Genomic DNA, 16,882 nt, shown 5'->3' with positions numbered 1-16,882 from the left:
ACCATCGAGGTGGGGTAGGCCAATACTCCTGCATTATCTACAGGCTCCTCAAGGGGGCACTACATCTTTTTTTCCTTGTTTTTCTTTTTTTTTTTTTTAACTTTCCCTTCTTTTTTTAAATCCACTGTATGAAAAAAAGTTAAAAAGAAAACAAACATACAATAAAAGAACATTTCAAAGAGACCATAACAAGGGAGTAAGAAAAAGACAACTAACCTAAGATAACTGCTTAACTTCCAACCTGTTCCTACTTTACCCCAAGAAAGTTACATAATATAGCAACATTTCTGTGAACTTGTTCCTACTATATCCATCAGAAATTAACAGACCATAGTCAATCCTGGGCATCCCCAGAACATTAAATAGCTTATCTGTTCTTCTTGGATTATTGTTCCCCCTTCCTTAATTGCTCTCTATTGCTAGTTCCCCTACATTCTACATTATAAACCATTTGTTTTACATTTTTCAAAGTTCACATTAGTGGTAGCATATAATATTTCTCTTTTTGTGCTTGGCTTATTTCGCTCAGCATCATGTCTTCAAGGTTCATCCATGTTGTCATATGTTTCACGAGATCGTTCCTTCTTACTGCCGCGTAGTATTCCATCGTGTGTATATACCACATTTTATTTATCCACTCATCTGTTGAAGGACATTTGGGTTGTTTCCATCTCTTGGCAATTGTGAATAATGCTGCTATGAACATTGGCGTGCAGATATCTGTTCGTGTCACTGCTTTCCGATCTTCCCGGTATATACCGAGAAGTGCAATCGCTGGATCGAATGGTAACTCTATATCTAGTTTTCTAAGGAGCTGCCAGACTGACTTCCAGAGTGGCTGAACCATTATACAGTCCCACCAACAATGAATAAGAGTTCCAATTTCTCCACATCCCCTCCCGCATTTGTAGTTTCCTGTTTGTTTAATGGCAGCCATTCTAATCGGTGTGAGATGGTATCTCATTGTGGTCTTAATTTGCATCTCTCTAATACCTAGTGAAGCTGAACATTTTTTCATGTGTTTCTTGGCCATTTGTATTTCCTCTTCAGAGAACTGTCTTTTCATATCTTTTGCCTATTTTATAATTGGGCCGTCTGTACTACTGTCATTGAGTTGTAGGATTTCTTTATATATGCAAGATATCAGTCTTTTGTCAGATACATGGTTTCCAAAAATTTTTTCCCATTGAGTTGGCTGCCTCTTTACCTTTTTGAGAAATTCCTTTGAGGTGCAGAAACTTCTAAGCTTGAGGAGTTCCCATTTATCTATTTTCTCTTTTGTTGCTTGTGCTTTGGGTGTAAAGTCTAGGAAGTGGCCGCCTAATACAAGGTCTTGAAGATGTTTTCCTACATTATCTTCTAGGAGTTTTATGGTACTTTCTTTTATATTGAGATCTTTCGTCCATTTTGAGTTAATTTTTGTGTAGGGGGTGAGGTAGGGGTCCCCTTTCATTCTTTTGGATATGGATATCCAACTCTCCCAGCCCCATTTGTTGAAAAGACCATTATGACTCAGTTCAGTGACTTTGGGGGCCTTATCAAAGATCAGTCGGCCATAGATCTGAGGGTCTATCTCTGAATTCTCAATTCGATTCCATTGATCTATATGTCTGTCTTTGTGCCAGTACCATGCTGTTTTGGCAACTGTGGCTTTATAATAAGCTTCAAAGTCAGGGAGTGTAAGTCCTCCCACTTGGTTTTTCTTTTTTAGAGTGTCTTTAGCAATTCGAGGCATCTTCCCTTTCCAAATAAATTTGATAACTAGCTTTTCCAAGTCTGCAAAGTAGGTTGTTGGAAGTTTGATTGGGATTGCATTGAATCTGTAGATGAGTTTGGGTAGAATTGACATCTTAATGACATTTAGTCTTCCTACCCATGAACATGGAATATTTTTCCATCTTTTAAGGTCCCCTTCTATTTCTTGTAGTAGAGTTATGTAGTTTTCTTTGTATAGGTCTTTTACATCTTTGGTTAAGTTTAATCCTAGGTACTTGATTTTTTTAGTTGCTATTGAAAATGGTATCTTTTTCTTGAGTGTCTCTTCAGTTTGTTCATTTCTAGCATATAGAAACATTACTGACTTATGTGCATTAATCTTGTATCCCACTACTTTGCTAAATTTGTTTATTAGCTCTAGTAGCTGTATCGTCGATTTCTCAAGGTTTTCTAGATATAAGATCATATCATCTGCAAACAATGACAGTTTTACTTCTTCTTTTCCAATTTGGATGCCTTTTATTTCTTTGTCTTGCCGGATTGCCATGGCTAGCACTTCCAGCGCAATGTTGAATAACAGTGGTGACAGCGGGCATCCTTGTCTTGTTCCTGATCTTAGAGGGAAGGCTTTCAGTCTCTCACCATTGAGTACTGTGCTGGCTGTGGGTTTTTCATATATGCTCTTTATCACGTTGAGGAAGTTTCCTTCAATTCCTACCTTTTGAAGTGTTTTCATCAAAAAGGGATGTTGGATTTTGTCAAATGCTTTTTCAGCATCTATTGAGATGATCAATTGATTTTTCCCTTTTGACTTGTTAATGTGTTGTAATACATTGATTGATTTTCTTATGTTGAACCATCCTTGCATGCCTGGAATGAACCCCACTTGGTCATGGTGTATGATTTTTTTAATGTGTCTTTGGATTCGATTTGCAAGTATTTTGTTGAGGATTTTTGCATCTATATTCATTAGGGAGATTGGCCGGTAGTTTTCCTTTTTTGTAGCATCTTTGCCTGGTTTTGGTATTAGATTGATGTTAGCTTCATAAAATGAGTTAGGTAGTGTTCCATTTTCTTCAATGTTTTGAAAGAGTTTGAGTAAGATTGGTGTCAGTTCTTTCTGGAAAGTTTGGTAGAATTCCCCTGTGAAGCCATCTGGCCCTGGGCATTTATTTGTGGGAAGATTTTTGATGACTGATTGGATCTCTTTGCTTGTGATGGGTTGGTTGAGGTCTTCTATTTCTTCTCTGGTCAGTCTAGGTTGTTCATATGTTTCCAGGAAATTGTCCATTTCTTCTACATTATCCAGTTTGTTGCCATACAGTTGTTCATAATATCCTCTTATAATTTTTTTAATTTCTTCAGGATCTGCAGTTATGTCACCTTTTTCATTCATTATTTTGTTGATATGGGTCTTCTCTCTTTTTGATTTTGTCAGTCTAGCTAGGGGCTTGTCAATCTTGTTGATCTTCTCAAAGAACCAACTTTTGGTGATATTTATCCTCTCTATTGTTTTTTTGTTCTCTATGTCATTTATTTCTGCTTTAATCCTTGTTGTTTCTTTTCTTCTACTTGGTTTAGGATTGGTTTGCTGTTCATTTTCTAGTTTCTTCAGTTGATCCATTAGTTCTTTGATTTTGGCTCTTTCTTCCTTTTTAATATATGCGTTTAGTGCTATAAATTTCCCCCTCAGCACTGCTTTTGCTGCATCCCATAGGTTTTGGTATGTTGTGTTCTCATTTTCATTCGTCTCTATATATTTAGCAATTTCTCTTGCTATTTCTTCTTTAACCCACTGATTGTTTAGGAGTGTGTTGTTTAACCTCCAGGTATTTGTGAATTTTCTAAGTCTCTGATGATTATTGACTTCTAATTGTATTCCATTGTGGTCAGAGAATGTGCTTTGAATAATTTCAGTCTTTTTAAATTTATTCAGGCTTGTTTTATGTCCCAGCATATGATCTATTCTGGAGAAAGTTCCGTGAGCACTAGAAAAGTATGTGTATCCTGGTGATTTGGGATGTAATGTCCTGCATATGTCTGTTAAATCTAATTCCTTTATCAGATTGTTTAGGTTTTCAGGTTCCTTATTGGTCTTCTGTCTGGTTGATCTATCTATAGGAGAGAGTGATGTGTTGAAGTCTCCCACAATTATTGTGGAAACATCAATTGCTTCCTTTAGTTTTGCCAGTGTTTCTTTCATGTATTTTGTGGCACCTTGATTGGGTGCATAGACATTTACGATTCTTATTTCTTCTTGTTGAATTGCCCCTTTTATTAGTATGTAGTGGCCTTCTTTGTCTCTCAAAACATCCCTGCATTTAAAGTCTATTTTATCTGAGATTAACATTGCTACACCTGCTTTCTTTTGGCTGTAGCTTGCATGAAATATTTTTTTCCGTCCTTTCACTTTCAGTTTCTTTGTGTCCCTGTGTCTAAGATGAGTCTCTTGTATGCAACATATTGATGGTTCATTTTTTTTGATCCATTCTGCGAATCTATATCTTTTAATTGGGGAGTTTAATCCATTTACGTTCAACGTTATAACCGTGAAGGCATTTCTTGAATCAGCCATCTTATCCTTTGGTTTATGTTTGTCATATTTTTCCCCTCTCTCTATTAATATCCTTTATTGTACTCATACCGAATCTCTTTAGTACTGAACCTTTCTCTAAGTCTTGTCCTTTCTTTGTTTCTCTGTCTGTAGGGCTCCCTTTAGTATCTTCAGTAGGGCAGGTCTCTTGTTAGCAAATTCTCTCAGCATTTGTCTGTGAAAAATTTAAGCTCTCCCTCAAATCGAAGGAGAGCTTTGGTGGATAAAGTATTCTTGGCTGGAAATTTTTCTCACTCAAAATTTTAAATATATCGTGCCAGCGCCTTCTCGCCTCCATGGTGGCTGCTGAGTAGTCACTACTTAGTCTTATGCTGTGTCCTTTGTATGTGGTGAATTGCTTTTCTCTTGCTGCTTTCAGAACTTGCTCCTTCTCTTCTGTGTTTGACAGTGTGATCAGTATATGTCTCCGAGTGGGTTTATTTGGATTTATTCTATTTGGAGTTCGCTGAGCATTTATGATTTGTGTATTTATGTTGTTTAGAAGATTTGGGAAGTTTTCCCCAACAATTTCTTTGAATACTCTTCCTAGACCTTTACCCTTTTCTTCCCCTTCTGGGACACCAATGAGTCTTATATTCGGACGTTTCATATTATCTATCATATCCCTAAGGTCCATTTCGATTTTTTCAATTTTTTTCCCCATTCTTTCTTTTATGCTTTCATTTTCCATTCTGTCATCTTCCAGGTCACTGATTCGTTGTTCAACTTCCTCTAGTCTTGTACTATGAGTGTCCAGAATCTTTTTAATTTGGTCAACAGTTTCTTTAATTTCCATAAGATCATCCATTTTTTTATTTAGTCTTTCAATGTCTTCTTTATGCTCTTCTAGGGTCTTCTTGATATCCTTTGTATCCCGTACTATGGTCTCATTGTTCATCTTTAGTTCTTTGAGTAGCTGCTCTAGGTGCTGTGTCTCTTCTGGTCTTTTGATTTGGGTGCTTGGGCTTGGGTTATCCATGTCTTCTGGTTTTTTCATATGCTTTATAATTTTCTGTTGTTTTTGGCCTCTTGGCATTTGCTGAACTTGATAGGGTTCTTTTAGGATTTGTAGACCAATTGAAGTCCTTCTCTCTAATTTATCAGATCTACAGCTTCGTGGAGTACACTTTCGCTAACTAACCAGCAGGTGGCGTCCACGAGCCACCTGTTCTCCACAAGCCAGTTCTCCCCTGCTTAGCCTTTGTGGTGAGTGGGGGAGTGAGTCTTGTGGGGTCCAATTGGTGTACCAAGCTTGCGTGTGTAGTTGGTGTTGCCTGCCCTGTATATGGGGCGTGTTTCTGGGAAGTCATGGAGGGGGGGTGGCTCTAACAATCAAATCTCCCTGGTGATCCTAGAGTTGTAAAGCTGCTGCAATAGTCTAATCCTTCAGTTCAGTCCTGCCACAGTTTGTCTCTGCCACTGACCCACAAGTCCTTGGTATTGGCGTATGGCTCCTGAGACTTGCAAGTGGGCCCGTCTTCCAGGCTGTGCACCCCGGGTCCTCTGCTGAGGGATGACTGTGCTATGTCACAGGTAAGTCCCATCCCCCCAGGGCAGTTCTGGGCTGCTGGGCTGTGTAGGGAGGCTCCCAGTCTGCTCAAATGATGACTGAATGGGGCTTTGTTAATTCACACTGCTCCACCTTCCCAACTCTGGGACAATCAGCTGAGGTTGCAGGGAAGGCTAATGTCCACGCCCAGTCTTGTGGTGTGTCCCTGTTATTTGAAGCACTTCCGTCACACTGGGTTGTCTGGGGCAGTTCTGGGCTATGGGGCTGGCGATGGGCAGGAGTGTTTCCTGTCCACCAGGATGATGGCTGTGAGCGGACACCCCCCTTTTCTTGGGAAGTTGTGGTGTTTAGTGAATTTTCTCAGCCACTGGATTATTGCCTTTTGTCTCAGAGTTCTCTTAGTTCTGCTCTTGTCTTGACCTGCCCAAATTGCAAGTCTTTAAAGCTTTCTGTATTGGGCTTCTTAGAGTAATTGTTTTAGAAAAAGAAAAAAGGATTAAAAAAAAGCGCCCTCCTCAGAGATCTAATGGGCTATTGAAATGCTAAGAGACAAAGCAATTAGGGCCATTAAGGAAAGGTCCACAGGGCAGAGAGATCAGCTTTTCTTTGGGATTTGCATATGAGCCTCAGGGCCTGAGCTCTGCCCTTCCCCTTTCTATGTTCACCAGAACTCCAAAAATCCTCCGCTTTTATTTTGGAGTTTTTCGTGCTGTTTTTTTCTATGCCTGTCTCCTCTCTACTGGGCTGGCTGCTCTCAGATTCTCTGGTGTCTGGTCTCAGTCTATCTATGGTTGGAGTTTGGATCAGTAGAATGAGTTTCCGATAAGGGCTGCCACTGCTGTTCTCCCTTCTCCTTCCCAGAGCTGACAGCCCCTCCTCCCACGGGACTGAGCCTGGCAGGGAGGGGCGCGGGTCCCCTGGCCACAAAAACTTACAGATTTCGCTGATCACAGCAGTTCCACGTTTTCATGAGTGTTGTATGAAGTATGCCCGAAGTCAGATTGCTCTGTGGTGTCCAGTCCGCACAGTTCTTGGCTTTCTACCTACTTTCCTGGAGGAGTAACTAAAACATACAGCTCACGAGTCCGCCCTGCTTTCTCTTTCTTATGATAATTTCCTACTATTTAGTTTATAATTTCTCAACGTGAGCCCATCTTGCTGGAGTTTTTTGTTCATTTGCTGGTTTGTTTTTTCTTGTCTCACAAGCTCTTGGTTGTGAAACTGCCTACTAAGTAGTGTACTTCCTTCTGCCAGAGTCCTAGTCCTAGGGGTTTCACCCCTCCTGGTTTTTGTTTACTTCTTGGGTAGGGATTCCCAAGTCACTCAGGTAGAACAGATCTGGATGACAAGTCCACTCACAATATGGGCCCAGGGTTTTGATTTCTTATGGATGACTTTATTTCCCCCCACCCAAGTCTGCAACTTCTTTCCTTGCTGCTTCACTACTTATGGCTAGAGTGCTTGTTCTCTCTTCATGGAAGAACAGCTATTTGAAATGCTAGGCTTTATGCAAGGGGCTTATTCCAGGTCCTAAGCCTTATGTGGATGCAGAACCACATTTCTTGTCCTGGGGGTGGCTCTCAGAAATCCAGCACCCACTTCCGAAGACTTATATCCAGACTGAAACCTCAGAGGGCCACTGTTTCATCAGCCCATCCTTACTGCTCTGGACTTGGTTTCTCTGTTTCTGGCACAAAAGGATTTCCATTTCTTTCAAGCACAGGGGATGGTAATATTTTATCCATCATTTCTACAGTTTTAGAGGGGAGGGATGCCATCTGCATCCATTCAGTACAATGTGTTGCTGGACTCCTCTCACCTCATATCTTGATTATTGCTGTAAACACAGTACCCAGCACATAAAAGGTACTCAATAAATATCTTTCAGTAAATAAATTTTTAAGTAGTGACTCTCCTCCTCCTCCCCAAAACACATCTCTAGCCTCTCCACTCCATAGTGCTGCCTAAGAGAATCTGTCAGACCACCTGAAATGCCAGTATCAGAGATTTCTAGTGTATCAAGCAGACTTTTAACGTATGAAAATACTTGAGGGAGTAACAATTATGTATGACTCCATAAGCATCTGTTCTCTTGGAAGCAGGTTCAAAGCCAGTAACTAAAGGTTTATGAGTTGAAATATGGTAGAGAAGAATGAAAGATTATCCAGCATTGTGGACTATAGGACATTGCTGAGGGGATCCTGACAAGTACACCAGGGTGAAGGACTTAGAGAAGTCCAAAAAGCATGAAGTCATTGGTTACCTGGGGACCGAGGGAAAGAGGGAAGGTCAAGGAACACAAAGTGAAGTAAAGTGGTTGGAGTGGTACAAACAACAACAAAAAATCTGTTGTTCTGTGTGTTTGTGCCTGTGGCTGGACTGTGCCTGGACTGACAACCAAGTTCACCTATGGCCTTGAAGATATGGTGTGCAGCCCCTGCAATGGCTTAAATATTGGGCTGGTCACTTGTTGAGGAGAGAAACAGTTTAGGGGTGCTCAAGGTCAAAAGGGTCATCAAATTAGAGTTATATAAGGATATCTGTGGCTCCAAAATAAAATGAGAGGGTTGGTAGCTTTTTGTAGAGACTAGAATATTCCAAATATTTTTAGGTAGTGAAAAAAAATGGGAAAACATCAACATTTGATATGTGTCTAATTCTTAAATGATGCAAAAGAAATGAAACCTAACAGACCTATAAGAAGATTTTCTTCTCCTTCAGGTAAAGAAAATGAACAAAGAACCACAGGCATCATGTTTACATACATTACTCCTCCATTTTATTTTTAAGAAAGACAAACTGCTATTTCTCTCTACTTGAGAAGAAATATACACACTAACCATCATAGTTTTACTAGTAGTAATAAACATAGTCCTCCCCTAAACCCAGGTTTATGGGGAATAATCAACTAACATTAATGAACACTTTCTATATGCCAGGTGCTGGGCACGGTGCTGGGGATATAAAGGAAAATAAGTCCGTTCTCTGTCTCACGGTGCCTGCAGCCCAAGTAGGAGAAACAGACATGTGAAACAGAACAGACATATGGGGAAGTGTGCCAAGGGAGCCAGGAGGTAAAAATAAATTGAGTTCTACCTGGGGGTGTCTGGGATGGTTTCAAAGAAGACGCAACATTTGAACTGGGTCTTCAAGAAGGAATAAAGTTTGTTCAAGGGTCATAGGCAAAGGAAGCAGAATATAAACAGGTAAAGAGGTGTGAGAAGAGACGGACCATTTAGAAAATGGCAAGCAGTGTGAGTAGGGCATAAAAGGAGATGTAGGGATGCATGTATGGGTGAGAGTGTGTGTATCAGTATTTGATGGACATGAAAGGGACAATCCCAGGCAAGTTTATATTTTACTCTGTAAAATAATGTAAAACTATTAAAGAGAAGAGTAAACGATTTTATTCCTGTTTTAGAAAAAGTCCTTTTGTGACTATGTGCAAGCTGATTGAAAGGGGAGAAACACTGAACACTATTGTAGACAATGGACTACAGTTATTAGTATAATGATAAAAATGTTCTTTCATGGATTATAACAAATGTACCACACTAATGCAAAGTGTTAATAATAGAGTAGTATATGGAGACTATATTTTATGCATGATTTTTCTGTAAACCTACAATTTATCTAATAAAAAAAAGTAAATGGTAATGAAAACCAAATTATGGGTCATAACACATCATTTAAAAAATCCTTCATATGCAATTCCCAGCCTGGTAATGCTGCATTTAGGGCTAAAGGCGTAGAGATAGTGCTGTAAGGCCCAAGGCATTGTGTTCCAACACAGGGAAATGAAAGTAACAAGAAGTGTTCTAAAATAGCAGATTTATCCTACATAGATGTTTCCTCTATTGATCAACCTCTACTGATTTTAAGGTTGCTGCTGATCTGAGGTATTAATGTTGTCTGTTAAGTAATGATTTATCATTTGACATTGCTTGCTGTCTTCCTGGTTGACTATACTGCATGGCTTAATAAGGTATTCATGAGCACATATCACAGCCAGGCTTTTAGCAAAGCTCCCTACGTATACTACTGATCTTTTGCTACTCTTAAAATTAAATGAAAGAGGCTGCTATACCCAAGTTTTACTCCATTTTATAGATTAGCTTATAAAATGCCTGAAGTCCAGTAGCAGAAGTTTTTTAAAAACATTCACATACCGTAGTAGTTTTGATCTAGAGGACCCTACTCTGCAGAGTCTGAGTTCCCTGGCCTGCTCCCTGTGATATCACAGGCAAAGGGAAAGTGGAACCTTTCAGAAATGAACGAATGTGTGTTTGGGTTCTTTTCCATCATCTCCAATAGGAGTTTCCTGGGAGTGACAAGAACATGAACTAAGAAGAAATTTAAATACATTTGTATATAACTTTCTTAATTCTGACAGAAATTTTTACTTTTGCTAAATTAATGGTTGTCATTCTGCTCTTCATATTAAAAACATGTTTATATTGCTTTACAGTTTACAAAGTACATTCTCATGTATTATTTTAAAAGCTAACATTTATTGGGCATTTAGTATGTGCTAAGCACTGCACTATACACTTCATAAGCAATATCTCAGAGAATCCTCAAACCAACCTACAATATAAGTACTGTTATTATTCCCATTTTATAGAAGATGAAACTGATACTTAGAAATTAAAAGAAATTGTCCAAGGCCACATAGCCACTAAGCAGCAAGCCATGAATCAAACTCAGGTTTGTCTCTTTCAGAAGTCAAACTCTTAACCACTGGATTATACTTTGTTCCTCTAAATGCCCTTTTTTGAAGCTTAGTGATGCCAATTGATTTACTGAAGACTATCAGCTAATACCAGGACTTGAACCCAGACCATCAATGCTAAGTCAGTGCTCTATCAACACACCACACTGCCCCACCATTCAATACCTCTCCACATTGCCCATGACAGCAGTATTCAAAGGCAGACAAGGACAAAGGAGATAAAAAGAAGAGAGAAAATGCTACTTGAGGGTTATAGGTACAGAGTGCTGCTGATTTCTTCCCCTCTCTTTTTCCATTTAAAGTCAAAAGGGAAATAGAGGAAAGAATGTACATTAAATGTGGCAGGGAAAAAATGTGAAACTACATATTACTTGCACTAATTTGAGGCAGCTGTATAATCTATATGTTAGGAGGCAGAGAAACAGTTCCAAGTATGAATGACAGAAAAGTGGTAATATATGAATTAAACAAGAACATGTGTTTAAATATTTAAAGGACAACAGAATTTTAAAACATGAAAGCCAACAATGAAAATAAACAAAGTAAATATATCCTTCTTTTATAAGATCTAGGAAAAGGAAAAATACAAAAAGAATTTCTTAGTATTGAAAACTCTAGAATGCAATCCCCCATTAAGAGAAGAAACTCCACAAACTCTTCCACAGTGGTTGTAAAAGTGTTGCTTATATTAGATAGGCTTTACAATCCAATAGAGCATAGGTCTATAAAATAGAACAATAATCTAAATAAACTGCCTTTAAAAAGTTATTTAAAATCCTTCTCTAAAAACAAGTATGAATACCAAAGCCCAGTGAAGTCCATCATGAACACTGAGAAGGGTAACATCCAAAAACTAGGTTTTGAAAGCAAGTTATGATAAAGCAATTTATCTCAACCTCCCTTCCTCAAAAAGCTATTGTTTCAGCTCTAATCCTAGTCATGGATCTCTGCTTCTTTCTCAAGAGTTTAAATAATCACCAGGCTTTAGGGAATATTAAATTCAATATAATATTTTAAAAACTATTCCTAGTTTATTTTTCAACATATATTTGCAAATGGAAGTTGAAAGTAATCTGCTTTTTAAAATTCTGCCATATACCAGATTCTCAGTCTGAGAGGCAGTTTAAAAGGAACACTACTTACTTCAAAAGCAAAATTCATTATGAATGTGTCAAGTGAAATTAGAAATACACTAAGGCTAATTGGATACATTCTGAATGTATTAAACTTCTGAAGGTATTTTTATGAACCCTTCACAATTTCCTGTTAACACCCATGCATGGCTGCACTTTGGATATACCCACAAATTAACACAATATAGGTTATTATGCTTAATAACTTTTGATCTCTCAGAGGGACTGCATAGTCTAAAGAAATGAGAAAACTACAGTGTGAAAACACTTTCTAAAAGGAAGAGAAAATGAAATGTGAAAAATCTTTTAGGAGTACAGATAGAGTAAATATGGTTTTGTTTATACAAATACAAGAATTATAAAGCCAGATGATCACCACAAAAACCTCATAACTTGTCAGCCTATGGAAGATATGAAAAATTTCATGAATGGGTTTGCACATAGGTTCAAGAAGGGTTATATCAATTAAAAGATTACATTTCCATAGTGGTGACTGAGCAAATCTAGGGCAATTGGGCAACATCCCCAAATGTAAGATGGATGTTACTGAGAAAAATCTCTTAATTCATACACAGTCTCCAGTGCCTCCATGAGAAACAGAATACTGGGCTTTAAGAAGGGTCCAATGAGCAAAGCCAGTGTTATTACGAATCAAACTGACAGAAGAACAGAGAGAAGAAGCACAGAGGTTTTGCATATATGGAAATAAACATAAGGTGTGGAGAGAAAAGGGAATGAGACCATCCAATTCCCTGCCTTAATACCACAGAAGGCTATTAAAAATATGCAAGTACGGTCTATAAAATTGCCAAGGCATCATACATTATTAAGACAACCTAGAAGGATATTATCATACAAGAAGGGCTTTGTTCTTATTCTAGCATCGTTGATATATGGACCTGTGAAATGACAGACAAGTATACAGTGCTCAATACAACTATGAAAACAAAATATAACATTCCTGATAGAGACAGAAGCAACTTCATAGCTTCATTCCAGGAATACCCTAATGAGGGTGGTGTCTGACCACAAAGCAGGGTGGGGTTAGGAATGTTTGAGTACAAACATGCAGCTTCAGACCACCCTCTCCTCATCACTTCGCCCTGCTCATTCAGGGGGGTTACGAAGACATCTGCTTCACTATGGAGCTTTTTGTCCTCACTTCACACAGACATCCTTACCCTATTTTTTTTGTGTGTCATATGTGTTTAGTCTTCACAGAGGAGATGCTCAAGGCCAAAGATATCATGCAATGCCTTTCGTTACACGTCTCAAAAAAGGACAGACACAATACTTGTTGGATGAGCAGGTAGGTTAAAAAGTCAAATTCCAATTTTCTTAATGCAATGAGGTGAGGCCTTTCTATGTTGCACAAGATACAATATGTTTCCAACACAAAAGCATCTATTTTTTGCACATCTGCTCCAATAGCGGCTCAATTAAAAACAGGCCCATCAGATTTGCAGTTTCCTTAACTGCTCAGTTCCTGTCACACTGCAGATATCAGAAAAGCATTTAACAGCAGCCACAAGGCAATTTTCCAGTAAGACTTGTTAATCTTTATACAGCCATCCTCATGCAGCCATCAAAGTGAACTTAATGACAAATCGGTTAAAATAAATTACTTTTAGGAACTTGTAAGGATTGGATAAAAAGCAAACCATATGTGACATCTCTTCGGTCCTCCCCATGATGGCATGTAATTGTTGCCATCTGTGCTGTTTATTCTGTGTGCCCTGTCTACACACCTCCCACCCTCTGCTAGCCCCCAGATCTACTCTTTGCCCTTCTCGACCCTGTTCTGGTCCCCAGGAGGCTGACTTCTATGGACCACAGGGCTGCATCTACATCAGCTGTGACCTTGCTCTCTGGCTTCCAGCTGGGCTCAGACAACAGGAGATACCAGAAGTCAGAGGATATGGAGAGAAAGATGCCACGTATTCTTTCTCCTACCTTTCTCACTGTTCTTGCAGCCAAGCAGCCAGCTCTCACCAGCTCTGGGGTCACTGCTCCCTCCGCTTATCCTTTAATGCTCAGGTATGATGAGCTCAGCTTCTTGTTGCTGCTAGTCCCCAGGTGCTTCCCCAGCCCTGTTGGTTCCCTTAGCCTGTCCACATCTCTATTAAACACTCCTGTTAATTAGACTCCTTTCAGTCTAAACCCTTGTGAGGGTGCCACCTGTTGCCGGTTCAGACCCTGGCTGACCCACTGTCGGTAGCCAAAGGCTCCAAGCTAGGATCACTTACATGTACTGTGTGGACTAGATCAGCCATCAGGCACTGCTTCAGCTTCTCATCGTTGCTGGTCCCGTGAAGCACCAGATCAGGCATGTACGTGGGACAATAACCCGCCAAAAGTGAACGGCCAAAGTTTTTCATGTTCTGGTTACTGATGCTCTGAGACCTAAAACAATATTTGGCCCATTAAAATGCACAAGCAAAAATGTACTCCCTCCCTACAGTACAAGTGGGACAAACCCCCAGTGACATGGGTAAATAAAATAGATTTGGGGTGGCCCATTTCACCAGTCCTCCAGCAAAGGGATCATTGATGTGGGAAAAGGAAGGGGGTTGGGAGAGAAAAAACTTTATTAAAAATGGAAAAGTGGGAAAAAAATATTTCCATGGCTGGTTACAGAGTTTGTCCTTGTACCTCATTCCAAACATCCACCAGACAGTCTGAGTCAAAATACTGAAAAAAAAAAAAAAAAGAGCAGTTTACTGAAGGGGCCTCTTGCTAAAGTCTGGCTTTCAGAACTCAACATATCTGTACAGGGTGGCGTCTGTGACTGTACAGGGTGGCGTCTGTGACTGTGCAGAAACACAGAAGAAATCTCTAATTACTGCTTGCAGTCATCACAGACCAAAGAATCAACCTGATGGAGTGTTAAGGGAGAAGGGATGTTTCCCAACCATGTCACACTGCTCAGAATGGCAGGAGAGAAACCACGCAGCGCATGTAATCCATCACCTCTAGAGTGAGGCATCTGCTGCCAGCCACGTAACTTCCATGCAGATGACAGAAAATGAAATTCCCTGCCTCCAACCACCACTTCCACCCGAATTTCCCGTTAGCTCCACTCTCTATCCTTTAGCTTCCCCTGGAATGTCACAATAGCTGCAAAGAAACCACTTGCCTCCTCACTCAGAGAACTTTTTCCTTAGAAAAAGGGCAGTCTAGAAACCAATTTGTATCAATCGATAATTTCTAATACTTTAATTAAGAAAAAGAAAAGCACTGTGTGTTAAATAACAAACAGTAGTGTTGAGCCCATGATCAGTTTTACGCCAGGAAAATAGTACTTGAACCCAGTTCCCTCTGCCTCCCATCCTGCCAGCATTACCTTGGCAGAGGCAGCTCCATTTCCAAGGACCCTTCAGTCCTGTCACCATTGTGCCCTAGATTCAGCATCGCTGAAGCACATGCTTCATCATCACTGTCTCCGAGAGCGCTGTCCAAGCTTTCGTTTCTGGGAATGTCTCCTTCAATTCTGAAGTCCGCCTTCCTGTTGGCATCCCCACAGGGGACATCTGCAGCGACCGAGAGGCCAGAGGCCTGCTGTACACACCTGTTTGGAAGAGCCTCTAACAAAGGTTCTTCCACCTGCTTCAAATACACACCCCTGGTTTCCTCCAGCATTCTCTTTCCAGTTCCTGCTGCATAGTCAGAAGGTGCAAATGAGCCAGCAGATTGGCTGAGTTGCGCAGCAGCATCTGCTACAGCATCGTTCCCGATGCCTCTGTCCTTAGCAAAACCCCTGTCAAATTCACCCTCATCCCCCTCAGACGACCGATTCTGAGGACAGCAGATGTTCTTTTGAAAGCCAGGTGTAAAGGGGCGCCTAAGCGTCTGGTGGTCCAGAGCCACCTCAGTGGCCACACTGGCCTGAGCCAAGGGGCTCCTGGCTAACTCTGGATATTGTCTACAGGCCTTCAGCTGCTCCTCCATTTCCTTCATGCGGCTTTCAAAGTCAGAATCTGGAGATACAGAGCTTCCAATCTGGAAAGTGACCTTTTCTAAGGGAGGCTTCTTCCAGGAATATCTGTCAGGGCAAGGCCAGGCTGCTGACCGGTCTGAAAGTTTCTTAGGCATTTCTTCTTTCAACTCCTCACTGACAGTCTGTTGGCTGATCTTCAATCCTGCCCCTGGAGCTTCAGAGCTAGAGGTTCCTAAAGAGCCATCATGTGGTACCGCCTTTTTACTTTCTTCCTCCCCACAAAAAGCACCCTGAGTTTTCCACAAGCTATTCAACGCTGGCTCTTGTAATCCCATGCTACAGGCCTCAGAACTCTGCTCTGGTTTGGGACACAGGACTCTAATGTCAGTGCCTTCGGTGATCCCAGCCAACCCTGTGGATCCAGGATTCCTTCTCTCAGCCTTAGTTAGTGGTAGGATGGGAGGTAAGAGGGCAGGCTCATTTCTCACCGTAACTACCACATACTCTGACTCCTCTACCTCTCCTTTCTCCAGGGCTGTTGTGATCTTGCTTCCATTTAACACTTGGTCACCTTCACCATGAATCCCACTCCAGGTCAGCTGGTTCTCTTGTAGTTCAGAACAACGGAGAAAGTAGGTCAGGACATAAAGTATGCGCTGGACCAAATCCTTCTGCTTCCCTACCACCACGGTGCGAGTCAGCCTCACTGGAGAGCCTATGGCTCCATACAGATCACCTAGAGAGAACAAAGGTGGACACAAAGACAAAGCCCTCTGGGGTGAGCATGCAACAGATATGTCAGCCCTTACAAGAGAAAAACAGATGACATATAATCCCAAACTAGAATCATTTCTTCAGATGCCTGACTGAGGCAAAGAGGTAAATACTAACAATAATTATGTTTTAGTTTTGCCTCTATAAGGGAAAGTCTGCCTGGAAAGGCTGTGCACCCGCTGCAGGCGCTAGCCCTTGATGCCCAGGTTCAGTGCTATTGTGTGCACAGCTTGCTCAATGGCCCTGTCAGGTCTTTCCATGCAGCTCACTGAGGTGGTCAATGCCCACTTCCCCAAGGAAGGCTAAAGCCAGAGCCTTGACTGTTTGACCATATCAAATACAGTAGCTTGGAAACTAGAATAAGAATTGTTAGAAGAATTCCAGGACAATGAGACTTGGAGTAAAATCCACATTTGGGGATCTCTCAACAGAAATGCGGTGAGTCAATTAAAAATACTTAATGAGGTGGCCTGCTTAGAATTCTCCC

At 40.6% G+C, this 16,882-nt stretch overlaps 1 protein-coding gene across 5 annotated transcripts in view; it reads right to left on the bottom strand.

The window, feature by feature from the left end:
- FNIP2 (folliculin interacting protein 2) overlaps positions 1-16,882 on the bottom strand; it is a 137,633-nt gene that overhangs the window by 20,544 nt on the left and 100,207 nt on the right. For all 5 annotated transcript variants that reach the window (XM_037830908.1, XM_037830909.1, XM_037830907.1 and 2 more), the window contains 2 exons: positions 15,028-16,357; positions 13,931-14,087 (listed from right to left, as the gene is read on the bottom strand). In XM_037830908.1, coding sequence (XP_037686836.1) covers positions 13,931-14,087; positions 15,028-16,357 — 1,487 coding nt within the window. The remainder of the gene's footprint in view (positions 1-13,930; positions 14,088-15,027; positions 16,358-16,882) is intronic.

Source organism: Choloepus didactylus, chromosome 3, assembly GCF_015220235.1.
Source record: "Choloepus didactylus isolate mChoDid1 chromosome 3, mChoDid1.pri, whole genome shotgun sequence".
NCBI classification, from domain to species: domain Eukaryota; kingdom Metazoa; phylum Chordata; class Mammalia; order Pilosa; family Megalonychidae; genus Choloepus; species Choloepus didactylus.
The sequence above is the reverse complement of the archived record's forward strand: the minus strand, read 5'-3'. Positions and strand labels throughout refer to the sequence as shown.